The sequence below is a fragment of the Akebia trifoliata genome, chromosome 3 (assembly GCF_017979445.1).
Source record: "Akebia trifoliata isolate Shusen 1 chromosome 3, ASM1797944v1, whole genome shotgun sequence".
Taxonomy (NCBI): domain Eukaryota; kingdom Viridiplantae; phylum Streptophyta; class Magnoliopsida; order Ranunculales; family Lardizabalaceae; genus Akebia; species Akebia trifoliata.
This window is the reverse complement of record NC_141377.1, coordinates 44,741,692-44,763,075: the sequence shown is the minus strand read 5'-3', so window position 1 is coordinate 44,763,075 and position 21,384 is coordinate 44,741,692. Positions and strand designations below refer to the sequence as shown.

General features: G+C 36.0%; 2 protein-coding genes across 4 annotated transcripts; one reads left to right on the top strand and one right to left on the bottom strand.

The window, feature by feature from the left end:
* The first annotated feature begins 2,519 nt into the window (after positions 1-2,519).
* Positions 2,520-9,897, top strand: LOC147407268 (Prolyl oligopeptidase family protein). Its single transcript, XM_086435747.1, has 11 exons — positions 2,520-3,165; positions 3,248-3,426; positions 3,515-3,737; positions 3,837-3,978; positions 4,064-4,261; positions 4,468-4,599; positions 5,327-5,455; positions 5,634-6,052; positions 6,329-6,539; positions 6,879-7,069; positions 9,336-9,897. Exons 1-11 carry the CDS (start codon positions 2,771-2,773, stop codon positions 9,511-9,513), a joined length of 2,397 nt encoding a protein of 798 aa, XP_086291873.1. The 5' UTR covers positions 2,520-2,770; the 3' UTR covers positions 9,514-9,897.
* Positions 9,898-12,300: 2,403 nt separating this feature from the next.
* LOC147407267 (uncharacterized) lies at positions 12,301-17,734 on the bottom strand. Of its 3 annotated transcripts, none has more exons than XR_015176737.1 (2): positions 13,867-17,734; positions 12,301-12,511 (listed from the first exon to the last, which is right to left on the bottom strand). XR_015176737.1 is itself a non-coding variant. In XM_086435745.1 (1 exon), exon 1 carries the CDS (start codon positions 16,802-16,804, stop codon positions 14,000-14,002), a length of 2,805 nt encoding a protein of 934 aa, XP_086291871.1. In that variant the 5' UTR covers positions 16,805-17,734; the 3' UTR covers positions 13,618-13,999. The 3 variants fall into 3 exon arrangements, 1 of the variants encoding a protein (XP_086291871.1); XR_015176738.1 differs by lacking the exon at positions 12,301-12,511 and adding an exon at positions 13,552-13,572; XM_086435745.1 differs by lacking the exon at positions 12,301-12,511 and having other exon boundaries at positions 13,618-17,734.
* Positions 17,735-21,384: the final 3,650 nt, after the last annotated feature.

Here is a 21,384-nt window from a genome sequence, read left to right as displayed (position 1 = left end):
ATTACCTGCCAGATGTGGACACCTATAAAACATCCTCCCATAATTTTCTTTTGTTTTAGCTGTGACTAATGTCATCACTCGACCACATGAACAACATGGTGGATACGTATAGTTTGCCATCAATGCTATTCATCATACACAAAGACAATAAATAAATTAAGTATAGAATCTTCGAAATTACTTAAAAAAATTATAATCTTTATTCCAAGTTGTCAGCATCATACCCCTCACAATCATTACCGTTACCATCATCATCTCATCCATAGTCACAAGTTGGAATACGAGTTTAAAACGAAGTAAGAGAAAACTTTGAAAAAAGAGAAACAAATGAGAATAAAAGAGAAATATAAAAATAAAAATAAACAATATATAGAATTATGAAAAAAAATATAATACGTTAGACATTCATTACAAGTTTTCAATATATGTTTGAGTAAAAATAATACTATTGATTATCTATCCATAATAACATTTTTCCACACATAATTATATATTTTATGATTAAAAAAAAATTAACCATCAACTATCTTTTGAATAGAATAAGACACTTGAAAAAAAATTTAAAATCATTACATCAAAATTAAGGCACGAGTAATCCACATTAAACAAGGTTAATAAACCAAATTACAAACAACCATAAATTATAAAAACCAACCAAATGCTTGTAAACAACTAAATTTTTTTTTTAAATGTGTTTAAAATGTAAAAATAGTGGTGAGTTCGACAATAAAAATCATGAACTCAACACTAAATAAAAAGGCGTCAAGTTCGACAATAAATAAAAAAGCGGTAAGTTCGCAAAAAATGAGGGACCATTACGAAATGAAAGGTTTACTAAATTTCCTATAACAACATCTCTCAAAAAAAATTTCACATAATTTAACCAACAATATTATGAGAGAAAACAAACTCATCTTGCAATACATGTTCTAAATCGCCGTCATCATTGTCATCTATACCTTATCCCAAATATCGAGGTCTGCAACATAACTCCAATTTTCTTTCATTCAACACTATCCGAATCTATATCATCAGTCAAGAATAAATATCTAATAATAGTTTATCCTCTTCAAGTATTAGTATACCTTAGAGCTCCAAGGCAATGTTCCATTTGTTTTCCCACCAAATCTAAAGCTCGCCCCTACGTAGATCCCATAGATGGTTCAATTGAACAGAACAATCAAACCCAAAATAAGCCCCACTCCCCCTCCCCTCCTCAAGTCCCAACCCCACATTAGAAAATCCAGTAACTGATGCACAACCCATTCAAGATCCTGAAGTTTGATTTAATTTTCTACTTTTTCCCATATAGTCTCTACTCTCTACAACTACTACAGAGTAAAACCAATGCAAACAGCAAAGTTAGTAATGGAAATGGAGATCATTTTCCACATTACATCACCACCACCACCATCTGAATTATCTATAAATGAAAATCCTAAATTCTCATATTCGATAGCTCGAATCGATTTGTGTTAGGAGCCCAAATGCTCAAAGTACTTTTCCATTTTTATCAGAGAAATAAAATATCAAAGCAAACTACTCTCAATAACTCCTAAAACACCTATTTGTTATAGTTCTAATCAATCTTTCTCCATTGTTAGGGTCAAACTTTCTACAATCAATTTAACTTTAAATACATACAAGAAAACATATTGAACAATTAATATGAAATTTACTCAAAAATTAATCATGATAATTGAAATCGATGAGAGAGGGAGAGAGAGAGAGAGAATGCTCACAGTCGTCAATGGAAAAAAGGGCAAACAGAGATATTGCGTTGGATCGAACTTCAAATCGTTGTTGTCAATGGCTTAGATAGCAAACGAGGTCTTCAATGGCTTCAATGGCTTCGATCGACGTCGCTGTCTTGATCGGAGTTAGATTCAACAAGAAATGGCGTCGATGGGTTTCGAAAGGTTGCTGTTTACAGTCGTCTTCGATGGGTTTTGATTTAACGATCAGCACGTCACCGTCGTCGATGGGTTTCGATCGGAAAGATGGTCGTCGTCGACGTCGAGGTGGGTTCACTGATACGGTTGAAATCGATGAGAGAGAGAGATAGAGAGAGAGAGAGAGAGTGATAAAGACGAAGACGTATAGGTTATATCGCGGACTGTGCGTGGAAATAGAATAAATGACGAAGGGTAATTTCGTCATTTCACTTCAGCGTTTTAAAACGCAATTACGTGAAGCGGGTCTCACGCGCTTTTCATTTCACCGCATTTTTTAACGAATTTGCGTTTTCAAATTCAAAACGCAGAGTTTTGAAGCGCTATCAAGCGCGCGAATTATTGCAAATCTCGGCGTTTTGACGCAAACGCACGTGAATCTGCGTTTACAAGCGCAATCAATCGCCCCCTTATTTTTGAACTTTGCAGAGACAACAATGCAAAAGGAACTCCATCCTGACGACATCGACCATGGTCTTCTATGGGAGACTTATAGAAAATTCTTCTTACCTAAATTAAATCGTCCTCTAAAAAATTCTACCTTGTTCTTGAGATTTTGAAGGTTTAAGTAGATGGAATCTTGGGATCAAGGACGAATATTTTTGGCTTCAAGATGAAGGCGAGAGCATTTATGTCATTGTTATTTATCTCTGAAAGAAGACCTAGGTCAAGAAGATGGCATCAGCTTCAAATTGCAGGGCTACGTTTCAAATATTCACCAATACCCTGAGTGGTATGCCTAAATTACCCCTGCTAAAACCCTGATACGGGCTCCAGGGTTCTTCACCCTTTCTCTCTGTTTCTGTGTACCCGAAGAGATGATGCTCCATGTTCTAACACCCTTCCTTGAGAAACATCGTCTCCGCAACCTCTCAAATACAGCTTCATTTATCCGATTCGCTCACTCGAAGTCGAAGTCGAAGTCGCCCACTAAACCCCCAAAACCTCCATCCCCACCAACACCACCGAAACCACCCCAAAAGCCCGTATCTTTCACCTTCCATGACCATACATGGGAAGACCCATACAGCTGGATGTCCAACCTTGGAGACAAGGTAGCCATGCGTCACATGGACGTCTACATGGAACAAGAAGAGAAGTACACCGAAGCCGTTATGTCCGACACTGATCGTCTCCAACACAAACTCCAATCCGAGATGGCCAGCCGCATGGCTTCCCATCTCTCCACCTTGCCCGTTCGTTGGGGCCCCTGGTGAGTGGGTACTATTTCTTCAATTGGGTTTCGTTTTTTTTCAATGAGAACTTGAACCCATTTTGTACAATTGTCAATGCAGGTTGTATTATAGGCGTGCCGAAGAAGGGAAGCAATATCCGGTTCTATGTAGGAGGTCGGCGACTTTGAACGAGGAGTTCGTTTCATATAATTCCCCTTCTGCTGGATTCGATTTCACTTCCGGGAAGAGAATCGAACAAAAGTTACTTGATTACAATCGAGAGGCTGAGAGGTTCGGAGGTAATGCAATGTGATTTCTAATTTTGTTTAAAAAAAAAAAAACTGTATCTAGAGTGGTATGTTTGATTTCTTTTTTTTGGTTTCACAGGTTATGCTTATGAAGAATTGTCAGAAGTGTCTCCTGATCATCGCTTTCTTGCGTACACTATGTATGATAAGGACAACGACTTCTTTCGGTTATCGGTTCGGGATTTGAGTTTAGGTTCATTATGTAGAAAGCCTGAGGCCAATCGAGTTGCAAATGTGGCATGGGCAATGGATGGACAAGCATTGCTTTACACAGTAACGGACAATAATAAGAGACCTTATCAGTTGGTGAATTTGTTATTTTTTGCTGTTTGAGTAGTTTGGTGATTCTCTCTTTGTATTTTATGCCAATATAATTAATTCCATCTCTCTATTCTCGTTAGGATTTTCTGTAGCATGCTTGGATCAAATCAAGACGATTTTTTGATTTTGGAAGAATCGGATGAGACTGTTTATGTTAATATTAGACACACTAAGGATTTCCGATTCGTGACTGTAAATACATTCTCAAACACCTTTTCAAAGGTATCGTTCTTATTGAACACCTTACTGTCATAGTTTTGTGCTTATCTTATGTTGGAATTATTCCAACCCGAATTATTATTTGTAGGTCTACTTGATAAATGCAGCTAATCCTTTGTCTGGCATGACATTAGTGTGGGAATGCGAACCACAAGCCCATTGCATAGTTGAACATCATCAAGGATTCCTTTACCTATTTACAGACGCCGCTAAAGAGGGCCAATCTATTGATTCCCATTATCTGCTTCGTTGTCGTGTTGAAGCCTCTGGTTCGAGAAATTGGGAGGTTAGCTCATTAGATATGTTTGTTAGATGCTTAATTTTACTAAGTTATTCTTCCATCATAATTGGTACAAGAATATGTGCCTTGGCTAGTTTAATTTTCTTAACTTCTAAAACTTATCTTTATTTGAATTTGCACAGCTTAGTTTTCTTTATCTTTTTTAATGATGTTCTTTCTAACTATGTACTTCATTTCAATGGATGTTCCAGATTGTCTTTCTTGATGAATCAGATTTTATTATCGAGGATGTTGATTTTAGTGAGACACACTTGGTGCTTATTTTAAAAGAAGGCAGGCAGTTTAAAATTTGTTCAGTTGCTCTACCTTTGGCTAATGAGAAGGTCAGCGCACAGTTCATATCTATATGTTGTTATTCTAGATATAGACAATGTTGATTCTTTGGATTATGAGGTTCTATCGTGCTTGCAAACTCATGGTTGTTGATCTCAATTTGGTAAGACTTATTAATGCACAGTATCTTCAGGTGATAGATATATGTGACAACTAATTGTTTATATTTCTATTGACTGTGTCTGATGGAGATACGGTAATAAGTAGGGTACAGTTGAAGATGTGTCCCTCTGTATCTTTTCCTGTTTTGAATGAATTCTTTTTATCCTATCAAATGATTCCTTCCCAAAATAATGCCATAATGACCAATTATATCAGCTGTTATTTATGAAAATAATTTTTTATTTGATAAGTAAAATTGCTGAGTTTTGGCAAAATACTTATGAAAATAATGGCTGCTATACACAATAAAATGTCTCCACAATGGGACACTGTTACGAAATAATGGAACGTGTCCAGGCATTCCCACTATAACAGTAGTTATTTGAGTTCCATTATTTTAAAACCATTGTATTTGGCATTGTCACATGTTTTCTTTATTTTCATTGCTCCACAAGCAGTGCTGTGATATGTTTTCACCTCTTAATTGGTTCTTTGATGAATTGTTTTCTTTATCCTTATTTTGTTCTCTTGGTTTTCTTTATTTAAAGCCTCTTATTGCTAGTCATTTTAAATTTTTGGTAACCGATTTTTTTCTTACTCGTTGATTTTGGACAGGGAGCATTTCATCTTAAAGAGCTTAATCCAAGATTCCTACCTCTTCCAAAATATGTTTCCCAGATCTCACCTGGACCAAATTATGACTACCACTCCTCAACCATGCGGTTTACAATATCCTCCCCTGTGGTACGTAATTCCTTCATGATTTTTTTCTTTTCTCTTTGATGCCATGCTCTTTTCATACTTGAGTATGATTGGTTGTAGTTTATCTTTTTATGGTTCTCCTAGCCCTTATACTTTTTAAGTCTTTATTTCAAGGTTGATATATTTATTCAAGCATCAAAGTTCTCACAATGTCTTGCAGATGCCTGATGCTGTGGTTGACTATAACTTAACAAATGGCAAGTGGTTTATTGTTCAACAACAAAATGTGCTTCATGAAAGAACACGAACTTTGTATGGAACGACGTCTTCTGCTTCCAGCATGGAAAGAACATCTAGATCCAAAAATTTTTGTTCCACGGTTGAAGCCAATTGTCTAGATGAATGCTCATGGAATGACCTATCCGAGTTTTATGCTTGTGAACAATATAGTGTACCTTCGCATGATGAGGTACTGGTTCCTTTAACTATTGTATACTCACGCAAAAACAAACAAACAGGTCAAAATCCTGGGTTACTTCATGGTCATGGAGCTTATGGTGAGTTGTTAGACAAGCGGTGGCGTAGTGAGTTAAAAAGCCTTCTTGATCGTGGTTGGGTGGTTGCATATGCTGACGTCAGGTTTGTTTGCATCAGTCATTCTCTTAAAGTTCTGCTTGGCATGAATTGTCCATTTGGTTATTGTTTTTTTTTTTATTGGCGCCATTTGATTATTGTTTGGAGAGCTTACGTGCTTGTTTTTTCTTACAAATGATTTTATTAAGTTTAGGTATCTAATTTATCATTATGTGCTATCTAATTGTAATTTATTTTCATTGGGTTCTGATACCAAGTTATATGCTTGAAGTTGTTAGATTTGGGTGCCTGATTATTATGATCTGAATTGTCTGTTCTTAGAGGTGGAGCTGGTAAAAAATGGCATCATGATGGAAGACGCACAAAAAAACACAATTCCATCAAAGATTATATTTCCTGTGCTAAATTCCTAATAGAGAAGGAAATCGTACAAGAAAATAAGCTTGCAGGTTGGGGGTATAGTGCTGGAGGACTTCTGGTTGCTTCTGCAATTAATTCTCTGCCAGATTTGTTTCGTGCTGCAGTTTTGAAGGTATGCTCAGTTTCTTTTTCTGTTTCTTATCCTTTATCACCCCATACTGGCTGGTCCATAGACCCTGACTTATATATATATTTTACCACTATTTGTTGGATATACCGACCTGAAAGTTTTGAGATAAAATTTTGATGATGATATGTGTAGGGAATACAACATAAAAACAATAAGAATTCGAACTTTATATTATTGTAAGAGCTGATAGTTCATCAATTAAAGTTTCCTGAATATCAATATAAAAAAAATTAAAGTTTCCTGAATGTGTAAGGCTTTATGTAGTTATTTTAGTGCTTTCTCATCCTTTATAACTAATTCCCATGTTCTGTTCTTTTGTAGGTTCCATTTTTAGATGTTTGCAACACTCTTCTCTATCCGATATTACCACTTACACCTGTTGACTATGAAGAGTTTGGATATCCTGAGGATGTTGATGATTTTCAGGCCATACGGGAATACTCTCCTTATGATAATATCCAAAAGGATGCACTTTATCCGGCTGTCTTGGTAACATCATCTTTCAACACAAGGTAGTGTTTTCCTACATCTTGATATATTTTCCTCTCATGCCTGAAGTATTTTTCTATGGTAACTTTTTCTTGCTATTGATGTCATATTACTTGTGTGGTGGTTGTGTGAATTATATTTTCAAAGAACGGAGTATCCTTCTTATATCCATAGTTCATGCGGACCATGAAATAGTGTTATTTTAAATTTGGATGTCTTTATTTTCCTTATCTAATGAGTAATGAGAAGTTGAAGACTTTGAAATTACTCTTGATTCAGACCGACAACTCTTAGCATTGTTAACTCCTTATTTCTACCAACACATGTGACATTGGCATACAAGTAGCATTTGATAAATGGATGGTTTACTTTGAGAGTTTAAGCTATCAACACATGTTAAAAAAACACTCAACTCAACTCTTGCAAACCTAGTGGCCAGCATATGGTGTCTGAATTATCATACATTTTGACGCAAGGACACTGCTTTGGGTTTAAATACTTTTATATTTTTGGAAGGATTTTGATTAGTCTTGTGAAAGGTGTTAAGGTGATGTTTGATGAGTGTCATATTTTGACTTGACGACACTGTTCTAGTCAGAAATGAGAACACTCGATTTTTGTTTGGAATGATTTTGATCTTGCCTTTCTTTGGAAGTTGATGAGGTGGATGGATGTATATTAGGTAGGATTAAGTAGGAAACTTGAAGAATAGGGGCAATGGGACTTGTATCAAAGTACAAAATATGATTTTAGGTCATGCTTATGGCTTTCTCTAAGCCAAACAACTTAGAAACAAACTACTGACTCTCTCATAGGCAAAATTGAAGCAAATTCTCCTTGTTGGGAGGAAAGTAGAGTCTTAGAACACAACAATCGAGAGAAAATAATGCTCAACCATACATTCTCTCCTTATACATAAGGTTCCATTTGAAAATAAAATCCTAAAAAAAGATGCCCTTAAACTCATCAAAGGTCTCTCATCAATAGAAGATGCACAAAATACTGATGATGACCTTATGTGATGTAGGACATCTACAATCTTGGTTAGAGTTTTATTAGGATTTCTATTTGTAGTTCTAGTAGGATTTCTATTTCATAGTTAAGTTAGGAGTTTAATTCCTTATTAGTTTCTAATTTGTTTTAAATTCCTTTTTATTATTTAAACTACAATTAAAAGTACTTAGAAGTCTCCAATTTGAATTCTAATGGGATTAGAAAGTTAGTATTATGTTATAAATAGGTTAGAAATGTTAATTTTTAGTATTTTAGTAGGATTACAAGTTATTATGATGGAGTTATCTATATAAAGAGTTCCAAATCCGAAAATCATCAATTTAATTATCTTTTCTCTTTTAATTATTTTTTAGATTTATGCTTTATTTTCTTTCAAACTATTGCTTGTTTATCAATTCAATCTATTGATTCAAATTGATTTTGAGTGTTCCATTGAACACAATCTATCGAATCTATTGATTCAAGTGCTTCCACTAGGTCATTATGAAATGATTGCATTTTCCCCCCAAACATGTGGTTGGTATGCTTTTTCCAAATGCCCCCATAGGACGGCAAAGGGAAACAAGGTTGACAATATCTTTTTTCTGGAAGTAAAGCAAATGACTGCCAACTTTAAAAGAAAAAAAAAGGGACCTAGGAAAAATCCAACACATGTGAAAGAAAGATGACGTGAAATCAAATCTCTTGAGCAAAGTCACCTATGCAAAATAATCCTTTAGAGAAAATTTTGATCTGTTCGTACTTTCCACCCTATCTAGAGCCAAGTCTTTTTATTTTATTTTATCGGTAAGCCATGTCTTTTTTTATTGAAGGAATGTTCATATCTGCTTTCACCATCTCCATCCATGTTATTTTGGGTTTTCTGTTGGCAATGCCCATTTTCATGTTTGAAGTGATACCCTTGCATTATCTGGACTGTCTTAAACTTTCTAATGTGCACTTTCTTGTGTTTAACTTAAAAAAAGTTAGTACCTCCAATCATTTTGTTTCTAATGTCATGGGTGCAAAGAAAGAAAACTTGAATCTCTCAACAAGAAGTCCTGTGTGCATTTTGTTGACGTACAACAGAATAATTCCTTGTTAACCAAGAGACTGATGCTACTGAAAGATCATTCTCTTGCTCTAATGTTCTCTTTCCATACAATTATTTTTATTCTTCTTCTTCCTCTTCTTTAGATATTTCCGGTCAATAGTTATCCTGATGCACCAATTTATTTCTTTTAACAGACGGATGAGTGAATGAAAATATTTCCATCATTATGTTTGATATTTCAGGTTTGGAGTGTGGGAAGCAGCAAAATGGGTTGCGAGGGTCCGTGAACGTGCTATTTACGACGCTCGACGACCTATACTGCTAAACTTAACTATAGATATAGTGGAGGAAAACAGGTATCTGCAGTGTAAGGAATCCGCTTTAGAGACTGCTTTTCTTATAAAGATGATGGAATCATAGTTTCCCCTCTACCCTACACACCCAGAAATCCAGAAGTAGGGTCTTGATAAAATGCTCCGTTGTGGTGGGGGTCCATAATCAAAACCCAAATCACCAAATGACCACAGATCATGATTCAAAGACCAGTTTATTAATATTTATAAATCTCCGATTCTATTATGGTGTTCCATATCAGGAATCTACTTTATGGCTTGTGTATAAATGGCCTGACATCCCTAAGATGTTCTTTTTGAAAAGAAAAAAAGAACAGGAGCCAGTGAGGTTGAGAAAAAAGAGAGATTGTGGTTTGTGGGGCTAGGGTTCCTTTTTCTTTGAGAATATTAGTTTGTTGTCTGTATATATCAACAATGTTCAGTGGCAATTTTAAATTGCAGTTTTGGCCAACCCATCCTAAAGAAGATATTGTTCTTCTTGTTTATATCAGTAGAATATGTGGGGGCTTATGATGAAGAGGATGGGTAGGTAGGATCATGGGATGCTTTATGGGTCATGAGGCGTATACCCACTAAGAGTGGCCTTTTATTTATTTTATTGGGCACTTCCAACATCTTTAATCAGCCTGTATATGTGTTCAAGTCTTTCACTGTATCCAAACTTTTTCCTCTGAAAGTGCCTTTTATCAGACAATCTTCAGCAAACTTTTTGGACAGTTTCTTTGTCAAACACACACAATGTAGACATGTTGCATGCACCACACATACAAGGTAACTATCTGGTTGTGTGAGGTACTATATGTAAAACAGCCGCCAGCTGACATTGTTAATTTGATCTTGTGAGGGAAAAAAGGGCAAAATATCCTTAACAATGTTATCGTATTCAAATTCATTTCTCTCGCAGCCTAGGGCTGCAACTTGGCCTAATTGGGGATCAATCCATGCCCAACACAAACTTGACAAGCATCAACCTGTGCTCATGCCCAACCTGACCTCAGGCATGAAATGCTTAACCCGAACCCAATCCAAGTCAAGTTGGTCGGGTTGATTAATTCCTAATTAATACTACATGATTTAGTATTGATAAGGGTTTATATGAAGTTAAGTGGCATGTAAAAGTACTTAAATATTACAATCATTTGTCCTAAAAATGTTTTTCAAAATCTTACATGTGTAAAATTATAAACAAATATAAAGATGATTAACTAAAATAATCATTTTTATATACTGTTAATTTCTATTTCCAAAAAAAATAATAATTAAAATTCTAATATATAATCATTGTATGACAATATGAAGTTACACTTAAATATAAGCATTAATAATAAAGTAATTGTTTATTTAATGATGGAAACAATCACACATTAGGTGCGATAGATGATATAAAGATAAACAAAGACATGTTTATTGTAATATGAATTGGGAGTGTAAAAGAAATCAAGATATAAGAAATATTTTTAAATTATAGTCATATTATGTTTGGGTTTGGGCAAATCAAGTTGTTCGATACTTATGCCAATTTTTTGGTTTTGTCCCAACCCAGGGCTGAACCCAAGCTATCACAGCCTATTGAGGATAAAAAGAATAAAATTCAAGTGAGCTCTTCGAAATATTATCACTCCAATATTCTATAAGTATATATCCCTATGGAACAGCTCTTCTTTTCTGGGGTAATTTTGAGGCACTCGTCTGGATTCTGGTGAAATTAGTGACATATGCAGATGACATGACCCTTGACTTCGATCTTGCATGAGAGATTAACATAAAATTACCAAAACACCCTCATCTGCTATCTCATTTCATTGAACACTTCCCCTCAGACACGTACACACATAAATATATATTATAAAACCTATTGAACCTCTTCAAGCTTGTCTTCAACCTCATGGGGAAATTCATTCATTTTTCTTCTCAAAAGCCTATATACTCTTCAACCTCAGCCAAAACCCTATGTTGTTTGGGAGGTTTGCTGGTTGGAGGAGATAGAATATTTAGGTTGAAGATGGCAAAGAATTTTATTGTAGAAGTTGAAGTCAAATGGATTTTTGCTAGCTTGAAAACAAAGGCACTTCAGTCAATTATGTTAGCCTCACATAGAAAAATAATGTTGATGGCTTAGTTTGTGATCAATTTGAAAATAAAGGGGTGTATCTTTAATTTTTGTTAAATTCTTGAGGAATTCTTCAAAATTACACAACCTTAAATAAATGTAGTTATATAACATTTTAAAATAAGTATCATTTTGAAACCTTGTTAGCAATCTCTCGTTTAATTCTTGAAAAATTCACGAATTTTTTATTTCTTTTCAATAAAAGTATTATTCTCCGGATTATTGAACTATTTTGAATAATTAACAGATTTTAAGTTTGAAAAGAATAAAATACAAATTTTTATAAAATTTAGTAGAAAAAATATGCTACTATAACTTGTTGTATGTTATATGTTATAAAGTGTAAACTTGTAAGTTGTGACGTGTAACATAAGTCGACTTTGAAGCAGTTATATTTCAAAATTTTGGAAGAATCCACATTTTTACGTGACAAATATTCCTTTTATCTTTAAAAAGATAATGCCATGACCCTTTACATTTATTTGAGATTACATCTTAATTTTTTAAATTGATGATTTGTCCCTTGACTTTGGTCTTTTTTTAAAAATTAATGGAACAATAACCTCAATATCCTCATTATCACCACCATCACCATTGATATCACCAATTTTATCATCACCATCACTATCATATGTCCGAATTTTGAATTTTTGAAATAAAATGGATAATACTCGTATGAAGTATATGCTGCACATTTTCCATTTATTGACTTTAGATCAGATTTTTGAAATCCAAATTTGAATAGAACTCGAATTTTCCACGAATCAAATTTTTTCCACATTTCGAATTGCAAACAAAGTTCTAGAGTGATGAGAAGTACTAATGGTTGTGTGCGCACCTCTATGTCAACAAAGTATGCATTGAGGTCAATTCTAAAGTTCAATCCAGCACGGCTCTAAAAGTGAATAGTCTCCCTTGAATGTGGGAAGATCAAAGATGTGTAGATATCCTAGTCCTGCAATAAATTGTAGGTCAGAATAGCCTAAGGAGGCAACTCAGAAATTTTCAAATTTAGGGAGACATGCTTAAAATGCACCATCAATGAGGGAGCTAAAGTGAAATAAATAAATAAATAAATTTATGAAGTAGTTTTGTTTCTGCTTTTCATCATCATCAGCTCTCAAAAGAAGAGTGGAATGACACCTACATGCCAAACAACTTTAACAGAAGGGCCCAACATCAGCCCTTTTTTTTTTTAATTAATATTTTCAAATGTTGAACCCAACTCATAAAATCAGGAGGTAGCTTCTCCATTATCTTCAATGGGGGTCTGGTCTGGCCCATTAATAATAATTTTAAAAGGGGAAATAATAAAGCTTAATGTTCAAATGAGTCAATGAACATGATGCATTGTGCACTATAGAAGTGGAAATCGGGCTTTTGCTAACATCATAATCATTATTACTTGTATGAGGCCATGGGTCCCTTGCCCAAACATTTATTCTCCCTTCTTTAAGATATGGCATGTAAATCTTGAGTCAATTGAGATCTTTAATACTATCTCAATAGCATTATTTTTTATTGTATCCTTCCTGTGTAATCTTCAATTTGTACCAAATCCTTCTTTTTTTAGTTGTTTTCATCATTGATTTTTATTGTAAATGCCCAAACTATAATTTACTCTATTTATGTAAATTCTTACTCTTAAAACATTAATTTTGGGCATGTTTGAAATCACAGGTTTCAAAATACTAGGCAAATATGTCAACTTGTAGGACTCACATAGATCAAGAAAAATTGATGATAATCAAATGGATCAAACACCAGACAGAGATCTATCCTTCAAAACTAAGGTAACCAAGTCAACTCTGACTCACATGGTCCCTGACAAAAATTGAGTCAGAGGGCCTTCCCTTCAGACCAACTTACCATATGCAGACAAATACAGGTGTTTGATCCATTTGGTTGGACAAATAAATAACATTTGATCGAAACTCGAGATAGGGAGCAGAGTCAAGAGGCCAAATAAGGTTTACGTTTCTTTCCCCAGCTTGGTCTCCCTCCATATGTGTGTGTCTGTAATAAAATACATCAAAGGAATGCAAAGTGATTTAGAGTTGGTAGCATTGCAAATTCTCGGTCCTCAGGGAACTCAGAATTCAGATTGTAACAAGGGGCAAGTTGTTTGCCAATTGTAGAGTTCTACATTTGAGTCCAAAATGGATCCCAAGATGATGCAATTTTCTAAAACAAACTCAATATGCAGCAGGGGCATAGGAAAGAAAAACAAGAATAAAACAAATTCACTCATTCACATGGAGAAAGCTCACAAGGGCGAAGCAAAGGAAACAGACCGCACAGAACTTTTACCTTCATGTCCTTTCTGTTGCTCTTGCATCTCCTACTCACACTGAGTCTCCCCATAAACTGTGCACCCAAAATGATGGTGATCATTTGTGGGTTGGTCCATCTTCCATTGCAACAGACCAATAATATCCATACCCTAAACTTCCAAGCCTCCCATAATGGTGGGTAATTCTTCCCCTTCGGCAAAGTCTGGATTAAGAAATTTAGCAACGAAAGCCCACATAGTATACACATCTTCAAAGTTAGTGAGAAAGCCAAGAGATGCTGTAACAACCTCAACTCGGATGAATGTATGTTTACCATCATGTCGACTATTCACTATCGGCTTACACATGGCAGTGTCATCTAGATCTAATGCCCCACAATGATATTTCGAGCCGTCCACGATCCGAATATGACTAAGGAAGCCGATACCTAGAGAGATACCATCTTTCTCAGCTAGCTTTTGAACAATTTCCGGTTTGATTAGCCCCCCATGACGGTCTCTCACATTGAAAGCTACAGCAGCGCCCCTTTCATATTTGATCTTTGGGCCATAGATTTGAACAAGAGGCACTCCCGTGCCCTCACCTGAACCAGGAAACCGCAATTGCAGCAACGATGTAACAAGCCAATTGATCAGATAACGCAGTCTGAGAGTAGTTTTGTTCAAACCCAACATGTTCACATGATCAAGATACCGACACATTATCTCGGGTTCTTTCTTACTCCACTCTTGCCCATCCCCATCTTCGCCATCACTTGTGGACTCATCATCATCAAGGTTAGTTGTAGAAACCACTCCCGACTCCAAGGTCTGGCTCAGATGCTCTTTATGGTTGTCTTCAATGCTAAAAGATACCCTCCGACCCATACTCATGACTCGTTCGTTCTCTTCCACACCAAAAAATCTACCACCAGCAAATCTGTTCCCTTCTCTTCTCCCCAGCAGTCTAAACTCGCCTTCTGTCTCTCTCCTTATAGCACTTTCTTTAGTATCTCTGCATATTTCAGAGGTTGAGCCATTATCGAGGCTTCCATGCCGGAAACCAGAAGTTTGGCTGTTGAATCCATTAAAAGTAGAACTTGACGACTCTTCTCTGATTTCCGGTTCTTCCTGAATCTCTCTAACATGTACTGGATCTGTTTCTGTGAACAGTTCTTCAGGGACCTCCTTAACACAATCCAATTCCTGTGAAACTGATAGCACGGCTGCATCAAAAGACAGAACATGGTCTTCATTTGGTCCGAAGTTAACACCCCTGTCATCATCATAGATTGGACTCCTAGATATCTTCGATGCTGGCTTTGGAGAGAGCCTCGTTTGATTTTTCCTTCCAGTAAACCAAGCAGGTGGTAAGGGAGAGCCCGAGCCCAACTTTGGTTTGTTCAACTGGCCAGAATTGTCGGATCGGAATGGGCTTTGACCCAAATCAATCCAGAACGAGTTATCCGATGATTCATCTTCACTGAAAAGTGGACTCTTCATGACCTCACCAACTGACATGCTCTCCACTTCTTCAAAAATGGTGCTCGCCCCATCCCTGTCGGAGCTGTTATCTTGCTCCATATCAGTTTCAAACACATCCCTCACTTGAGAAGAAGTGAATACACCCGAAAAAGCAGGCAACTGTGATCCCTTGTTCGTTTCTGGGATTAATTCTTCGTTCCCATCAATCCCCTCATCTTCAATTCCAACCAACCCATCCAAACCATCAATGGAGTCACTCAGATATTGTGGGAAGACTGGAATAATCCTCACCATTCCAGACCCAGCAGACCCACATTGGTTTTGAAGGCTCCCCATCACGGATTTCTTGATCAAAAGGCATCCAAATCCAGTTGGGTCAGACCCAAACACTCGGTAAAACGATGTGATAATAAAATCCGGACGGAAGAGAGACAACCCAAGTGAATCCATGTCCTTGGGACCCAAAGACCCAGCATCAAGCAACACATGCCAATTGTTCTGCTGAGCCAATGCCATCCATTGGTAAGAATATTTAGCTCCGGTAACCCTAGATTGAACGGGAAACACGAAAAGCCCAGCCGCAGAATCCTTCCTCCTCTTCTTGGTACAAATCTGCTTTCTCAACTCTGTCGAGCAGAGTTTCAGCGTCGGCCACTTAAAAGAGGCATTGTAAATCTTTGCACCCTTCTCTTTGGCACTCTGAGCCATCAAATTCACTGATTGGCTCTCGTGATCGAACATGGTTATCAATTTCTTGTTTGTTTGGAACGGGTACGACTCAGCAAGTAATTTAAAAGCCGATCCTCTACTGACAGTAAAAACAAGGCCGTATTCATTCTCAGGTATGTTCAAATAATCCATTATCCTAGTCTTTATATCATGTTCAGCAGTGCCTTTTTCAGCACCACCGTACAAAGCATGGTTGCCCAAGTTTGAAGTTATCTCCGATAAGCTAAATGCACAAGACTCCCAATATTGAAGAGTCTGATGGTAAGAAAAGAGCCCAAAGCCACAGTAGTCAAGACATACCTTGGCGGCCTCATCGGAGAGGTGCCCATACTCATCAGATCTCAGCTGGTCGATCCTCTCAGAAGATTGGAACTTGGGGTACATAGTTAGAAACTTATTGAACGATTCGTGGAGGTCGGGGATAGAATCAACAGAGTCAAATGTGCGGTCTGCAGCAAGAGCAGTTGCCTGGAGGAATTCCCTCTGAGCGTGGAGCCTTGCAAGGGATCTCGACCGACCGAAGTTCGGGTCTTGATTGGAGTAGGACTCGGAATCATCCATATCACGGGATTTAACGAGAGACCCATCTTCAGATGCCTCTTCAAGCGCCTCTCTTAGCTTGTTCTCTTGCAATTGCCTTAAAATCGAGGGCTTCCGTTGCCCTTCCTCTGTCAAACCACCAGACCCATCTCTTCTTCTGCTCTTCTTGTCCATGATAAGGGATGCACAATGGGATATAGGCTTCCATAGTGAAAGATGCATGAAGGCTCCCTTCTTTCTCTCTCTCCAATCAATCTGACAGAAACAAAACCAGACAAAACTCACACAGAACAACCCAGGCTTTAACCCATCTACGGGAACAAAAGCAGATTCTAACAGAAAGCAAAGAGGAATCTGAGCCCCTATTTTAAGGAGGGAGACATTGATGAGCCTTTACTTTATCAAAAACATTCAAACCAGAGATCCTTTCATAAACAACAAAAACCTTAACAGGATCAAAAGAAGAAGACTATCTGTCCAAAAGAAAGTTAAAAAGAGACAAGAACCAAAGAGCTTTAACCCTACCAGTAATCTCCTCCAAGAACCCAAATCTATGAAATTTTGAAACACAACACCACCTAATCAAAAACCCAGAAAGAAGAACCAAAAAAGAAAGCCCAAAAAAAAAAAAAAAAAACTCAGCCCAGCAAATTCAAGGACCCAGCCGCATCATCCCAACAATCCCAATTCAGAATCCACCAAGAAAATCAAAGATGCACTATAAACCAAAGCTAGAGGAAAAACCCAGACGAACCCACACTCCAAAATCCCCAAATATTAATAAATAAATAAAAACAACACCGCTAACTCATCAAAGACCTAGACACCAAATATCAAGAAACCCAAATTCAATCCCACAAAGAAAAACAGAGCACCCAGATCCACAAAACCTTTAATGAACTACTACTTAGAAGAATGTAAAGGAGCATAAGATGAAAACCAAAACCCTAGAATAGACCACCAAGCCTGAAACAGAGAGAACCAGAGTGAAAAACCTGAAAACAGCTCCAACAACCTCTCGAACCCTCTCTGTTTCTCTCTTAAAAGCGAACCCGCTCATTCAATGGTTAATCCAAACATGTCTACATTGATAGCTCCTAGACTCCTCCCTCATTATTATTGTTCCAATGACCCATAACAAAAGGAAAATACCCCTCTTTTTGATTCTATGTTTTTAACCTCACTGTAAGAATAAAAAGACAAAAACAACCTAAAAAAATGAGAAAGAGCAGAGTCCCATTGACTTGAGAAATCTTATTTAATTTTTTCATAATTTTTATCAGTTGATGCTATTTTTTCCCAACATCACAGGCATAAAAAAATAAAAAAAAAAAATATTGCCTTGTGTATGGTAGGACCCACCATGAGCTTTTTCTCTTCTTGTCGTTCCTAAAGTCAAATCATCTCAATTGTATTCTTAATTCATCTTTAAAAGCCTCAACTTAAAGGTCTGTATATCATCTATTCGTTGATTTACTTTTATTTTAACCTTAGCTTAATTAGGAATTGATTTAAGTTGAATATTTTGATAGCTAACAGAGCTAGCTAATTGGCTCATCTTGTCGAGAGGCGGACTTAAATGCATGTTTAACACATTGACATAATTAGGTATTGAAGGTATGTATGTTCAAATTGCATTCTATTATCTATTATTTTCTACAAATATCAAGAAGGCATGAGTGATCTACATCTGATTTTTTTTTTCTAGAGATTCATCAGATGATCGTATTTTAATCCATTTGTGGGAATATTATTGATTTAAATCTGAATTCTTTTACCATTAATTAAACATTTTGATAGATGATAGTGACTTTTTATCATTAATTTTCATCATCTTTTGATCTTAAAACTATTTTTAATCGTTTTGCAAATGAATCATGTCAAAAATCAATTTTATCTTTATTGTTTGCATCGATTTTTGTTTCTTCAAAATTTTCAGTATGTTCGATAAGTCAGTATCGAACTCATCAACACTATTTCAATAGGTATATATACCAAATGCATTTTGTCACATGGGATCCCCATGTAAAGAACCATTCGAGATGTACCAACTGTATGATGTGTATTTTTCAATATGTTTCTAATGAACTTATCATGCTTAGATTAGTAGTTACATATTAAACAATTCTTTACATGAGATCCCCATGTAAAAAACATCAATATGTTATTATCAAAAATTATTGCAAGGTTTGGTAGGTTACTATTTTTTTTTTTTTTAAAATAAAACGGTGGGTAGGACTGGCAATGGGTCGGATAATACCCAGTTACCTAACTCAACCAACCCAAATAAATTGGATTTAGACGAAGTTTTTCTACTCAATTAAGAATTTAGGTAATTCTACCTGATATCCGTTTACCAAAAACAAATAGGGTCGGGTATGAATATATGTTATACCCTACCCGATTACATATTTAGTAGAGGACAATTGTCATTTTATATTCTATATATAAATAAAACTAAATAATTAAGATTTTCTTTTCTACTGTTTAATCTCTCTCATCTCATATAACACAAAATAGTTTAGGGCTTGGCTTAGAGTCTCTACACTCACAAAGACAATTAGTGAGGTAAACTTGAATATATGCTATATCTTTTTGATTACATGATATTGTAGAAATTTTTATTATAAATTTTTGTTATTAAAGTAAAAAACATTAGGTGAGAAGGTAAAAATTTGGGTGACCCAAGATTCGGGTGTGGTTATCCACCTAAAACTTGGGTAAAAATTTGGATATGGGTATATTCCTCAAATTCAGGTGAAAAACGGGTATGGATATGTGTGTCTAAAATCGGGTATGGAGTTGGTAGAAACCTTACCCGACACGTTGTCAGTCCCCAACGATGGGTAAAACTAGCAAACAATTTTCTGCTATATAAAACCACAATTACAATGGGTTAAAGCAATAAGTGGGGGTGGCAAGCAAAAAAGTGGGTGTTGATAGCGTGCTCGTAACAAGAGGTGTGAAAAGAAGAGCAGAGACCTCTTAAGGCAATAAAATTTGAATTGGACTTGGGCTTAGTAACATGGAATATTCATTTAACTATTATTTTCATCTTTTTAATGCAAATGATATAATGGGATTCATAACTCTCGGGGGGTTGACTTAGTGGTAAAACTTGTAATGGAGGTTTTGCTCCCTTTGGTCATGTGTTCGAAATTGGATGGCAACCTAACTTAACCTGTTATGTGTTGAAAACCTTCAGTGAGGTGGTTGACACGATTATTGTGGTTTGTAGAGCCTAGTGGTACTTGTCAATAAGGAGGTACTATAATCAAGCCACGCGTCTTGTCGATTGAACTTGGCCCTTCCCAAAGGTATTTATGTAATCTCAATATTTTAATGTAAATCCTTAATTCATTTATACATGGTTTGGATTCCATTGACTCTAGATACAATACAAGATCTTAACCGTGTAAACACAAAATTCAAACATTGAAAATTATCCTCGAAATAAGTATGAGTAGGATATGTATTATTGAGATACACATAAAATCTCAACCGTTAGATTTTGTCTTTACAAGGTTAAGATTTTTTCTTGAGTTGAAGGAATCCTATACAATATATATTAGTTTTATGTGGGAGGAACATTATAATTTCTTTTTGACTCAAAAGCATTGTGAAATTGGTTCGACTCCGTGATTTTTCCTATTTTAGGATTTTCTGCATTTTTGTTGTGGTGATTTTTCTATTTTTTTTCTTTCATGTTTGTTTTCTTCAATTTTTTTGCATCTCGAGTTGAAGATTGGAGTTTTTCCAACACTACTCCTATCCCAAAAGGGGTTTGGGATACCCTTTGTTATCGAAAAAAGTAGGATTAGTTTTTTTTTTTTTTTCCTTTTTAACATTGATTATGATGATGAGACATACACTTAGATAGTCCAAAATATAATCCATGACTCACATGTAGGAGTAAATTTTTTTATGATCACTTTGTCAAGATTGGAACTCAGTATCAATTTACCACAGGCTTGTCTAGGTTAAGCTAAGGCTTCACTAGTTTATGCCTAATAATGATGGAGATTTAAAGTTGAACAAAGTTGTCAACCATGAGATGGCTAAGGCCATACCTCAAGAAGTGGAGGTCTTGAGTTCCAATTGCAATTCCCCTTTAGGGACCACTCTCAACGATTTATCCCATAAATTACCTGATTTATTTATTTGTTTTTGGGTGGGGGGGGGGGGGGTATGTGCCTTGAGAATTAGTCGGGTCCTCTAAAACATCAGGTTACCTTGGCTAAAAAAAAGTTGTTGTAGAAACCCCAATTTAAACGGTCCCCCATTTAAAAAGACCCAAAAAATTGATTTTTCTAGCAAAATTTATCAACAAGCCTTGAGAATTAATCATGTGCTCTAAAACATCCTTGGTTAACAAAAAGTTGTTGTAGACACCCCAATTTGAATGAGCTCCCATTCAAAAGGATCAAAAAAATCAAATTTTCTAACAAAATTCATCAATAGGCTTAAAATGTCAAAATATTCAAAATTCGGCATTTTAATCAAATCAAAAGGTTTTAAGACCCCTAAAGGTCTCATAGACCCACAATAAGGCTTTCTAAACCTACTACATTCTCAACCTTTCACTCTTTTAACCCAAAACTCGAGCACATTCTAAGCTCACCTAAGACTCACCAATATTCAACCCCCTAAATCTCATTTTAGTTTTATTTTAAAACAAGTCTAACCCTAGCTAATGTATTAACCTAACCTAACCCAAACCAATGCAACCCAACTCTAATCCCAACCCTAAACTCAAGCTAATCCTAAGACCTAAACTTTAAGTCAAAAGCTTAAACCTGAAG

What these genes read in the sequence shown, in the direction of transcription:
- LOC147407267 (XM_086435745.1), bottom strand. Translation starts at nt 16,804, where the DNA reads ATGCATCTTTCACTATGGAAGCCTATATCCCATTGTGCATCCCTTATC.
- LOC147407268 (XM_086435747.1), top strand. Translation starts at nt 2,771, where the DNA reads ATGATGCTCCATGTTCTAACACCCTTCCTTGAGAAACATCGTCTCCGC. An exon ending in TCTCAAACACCTTTTCAAAG is followed by an intron (nt 3,979 to 4,063) that starts GTATCGTTCTTA and finishes TATTATTTGTAG; the next exon opens with GTCTACTTGATAAATGCAGC. An exon ending in TTCGTGCTGCAGTTTTGAAG is followed by an intron (nt 6,540 to 6,878) that starts GTATGCTCAGTT and finishes GTTCTTTTGTAG; the next exon opens with GTTCCATTTTTAGATGTTTG.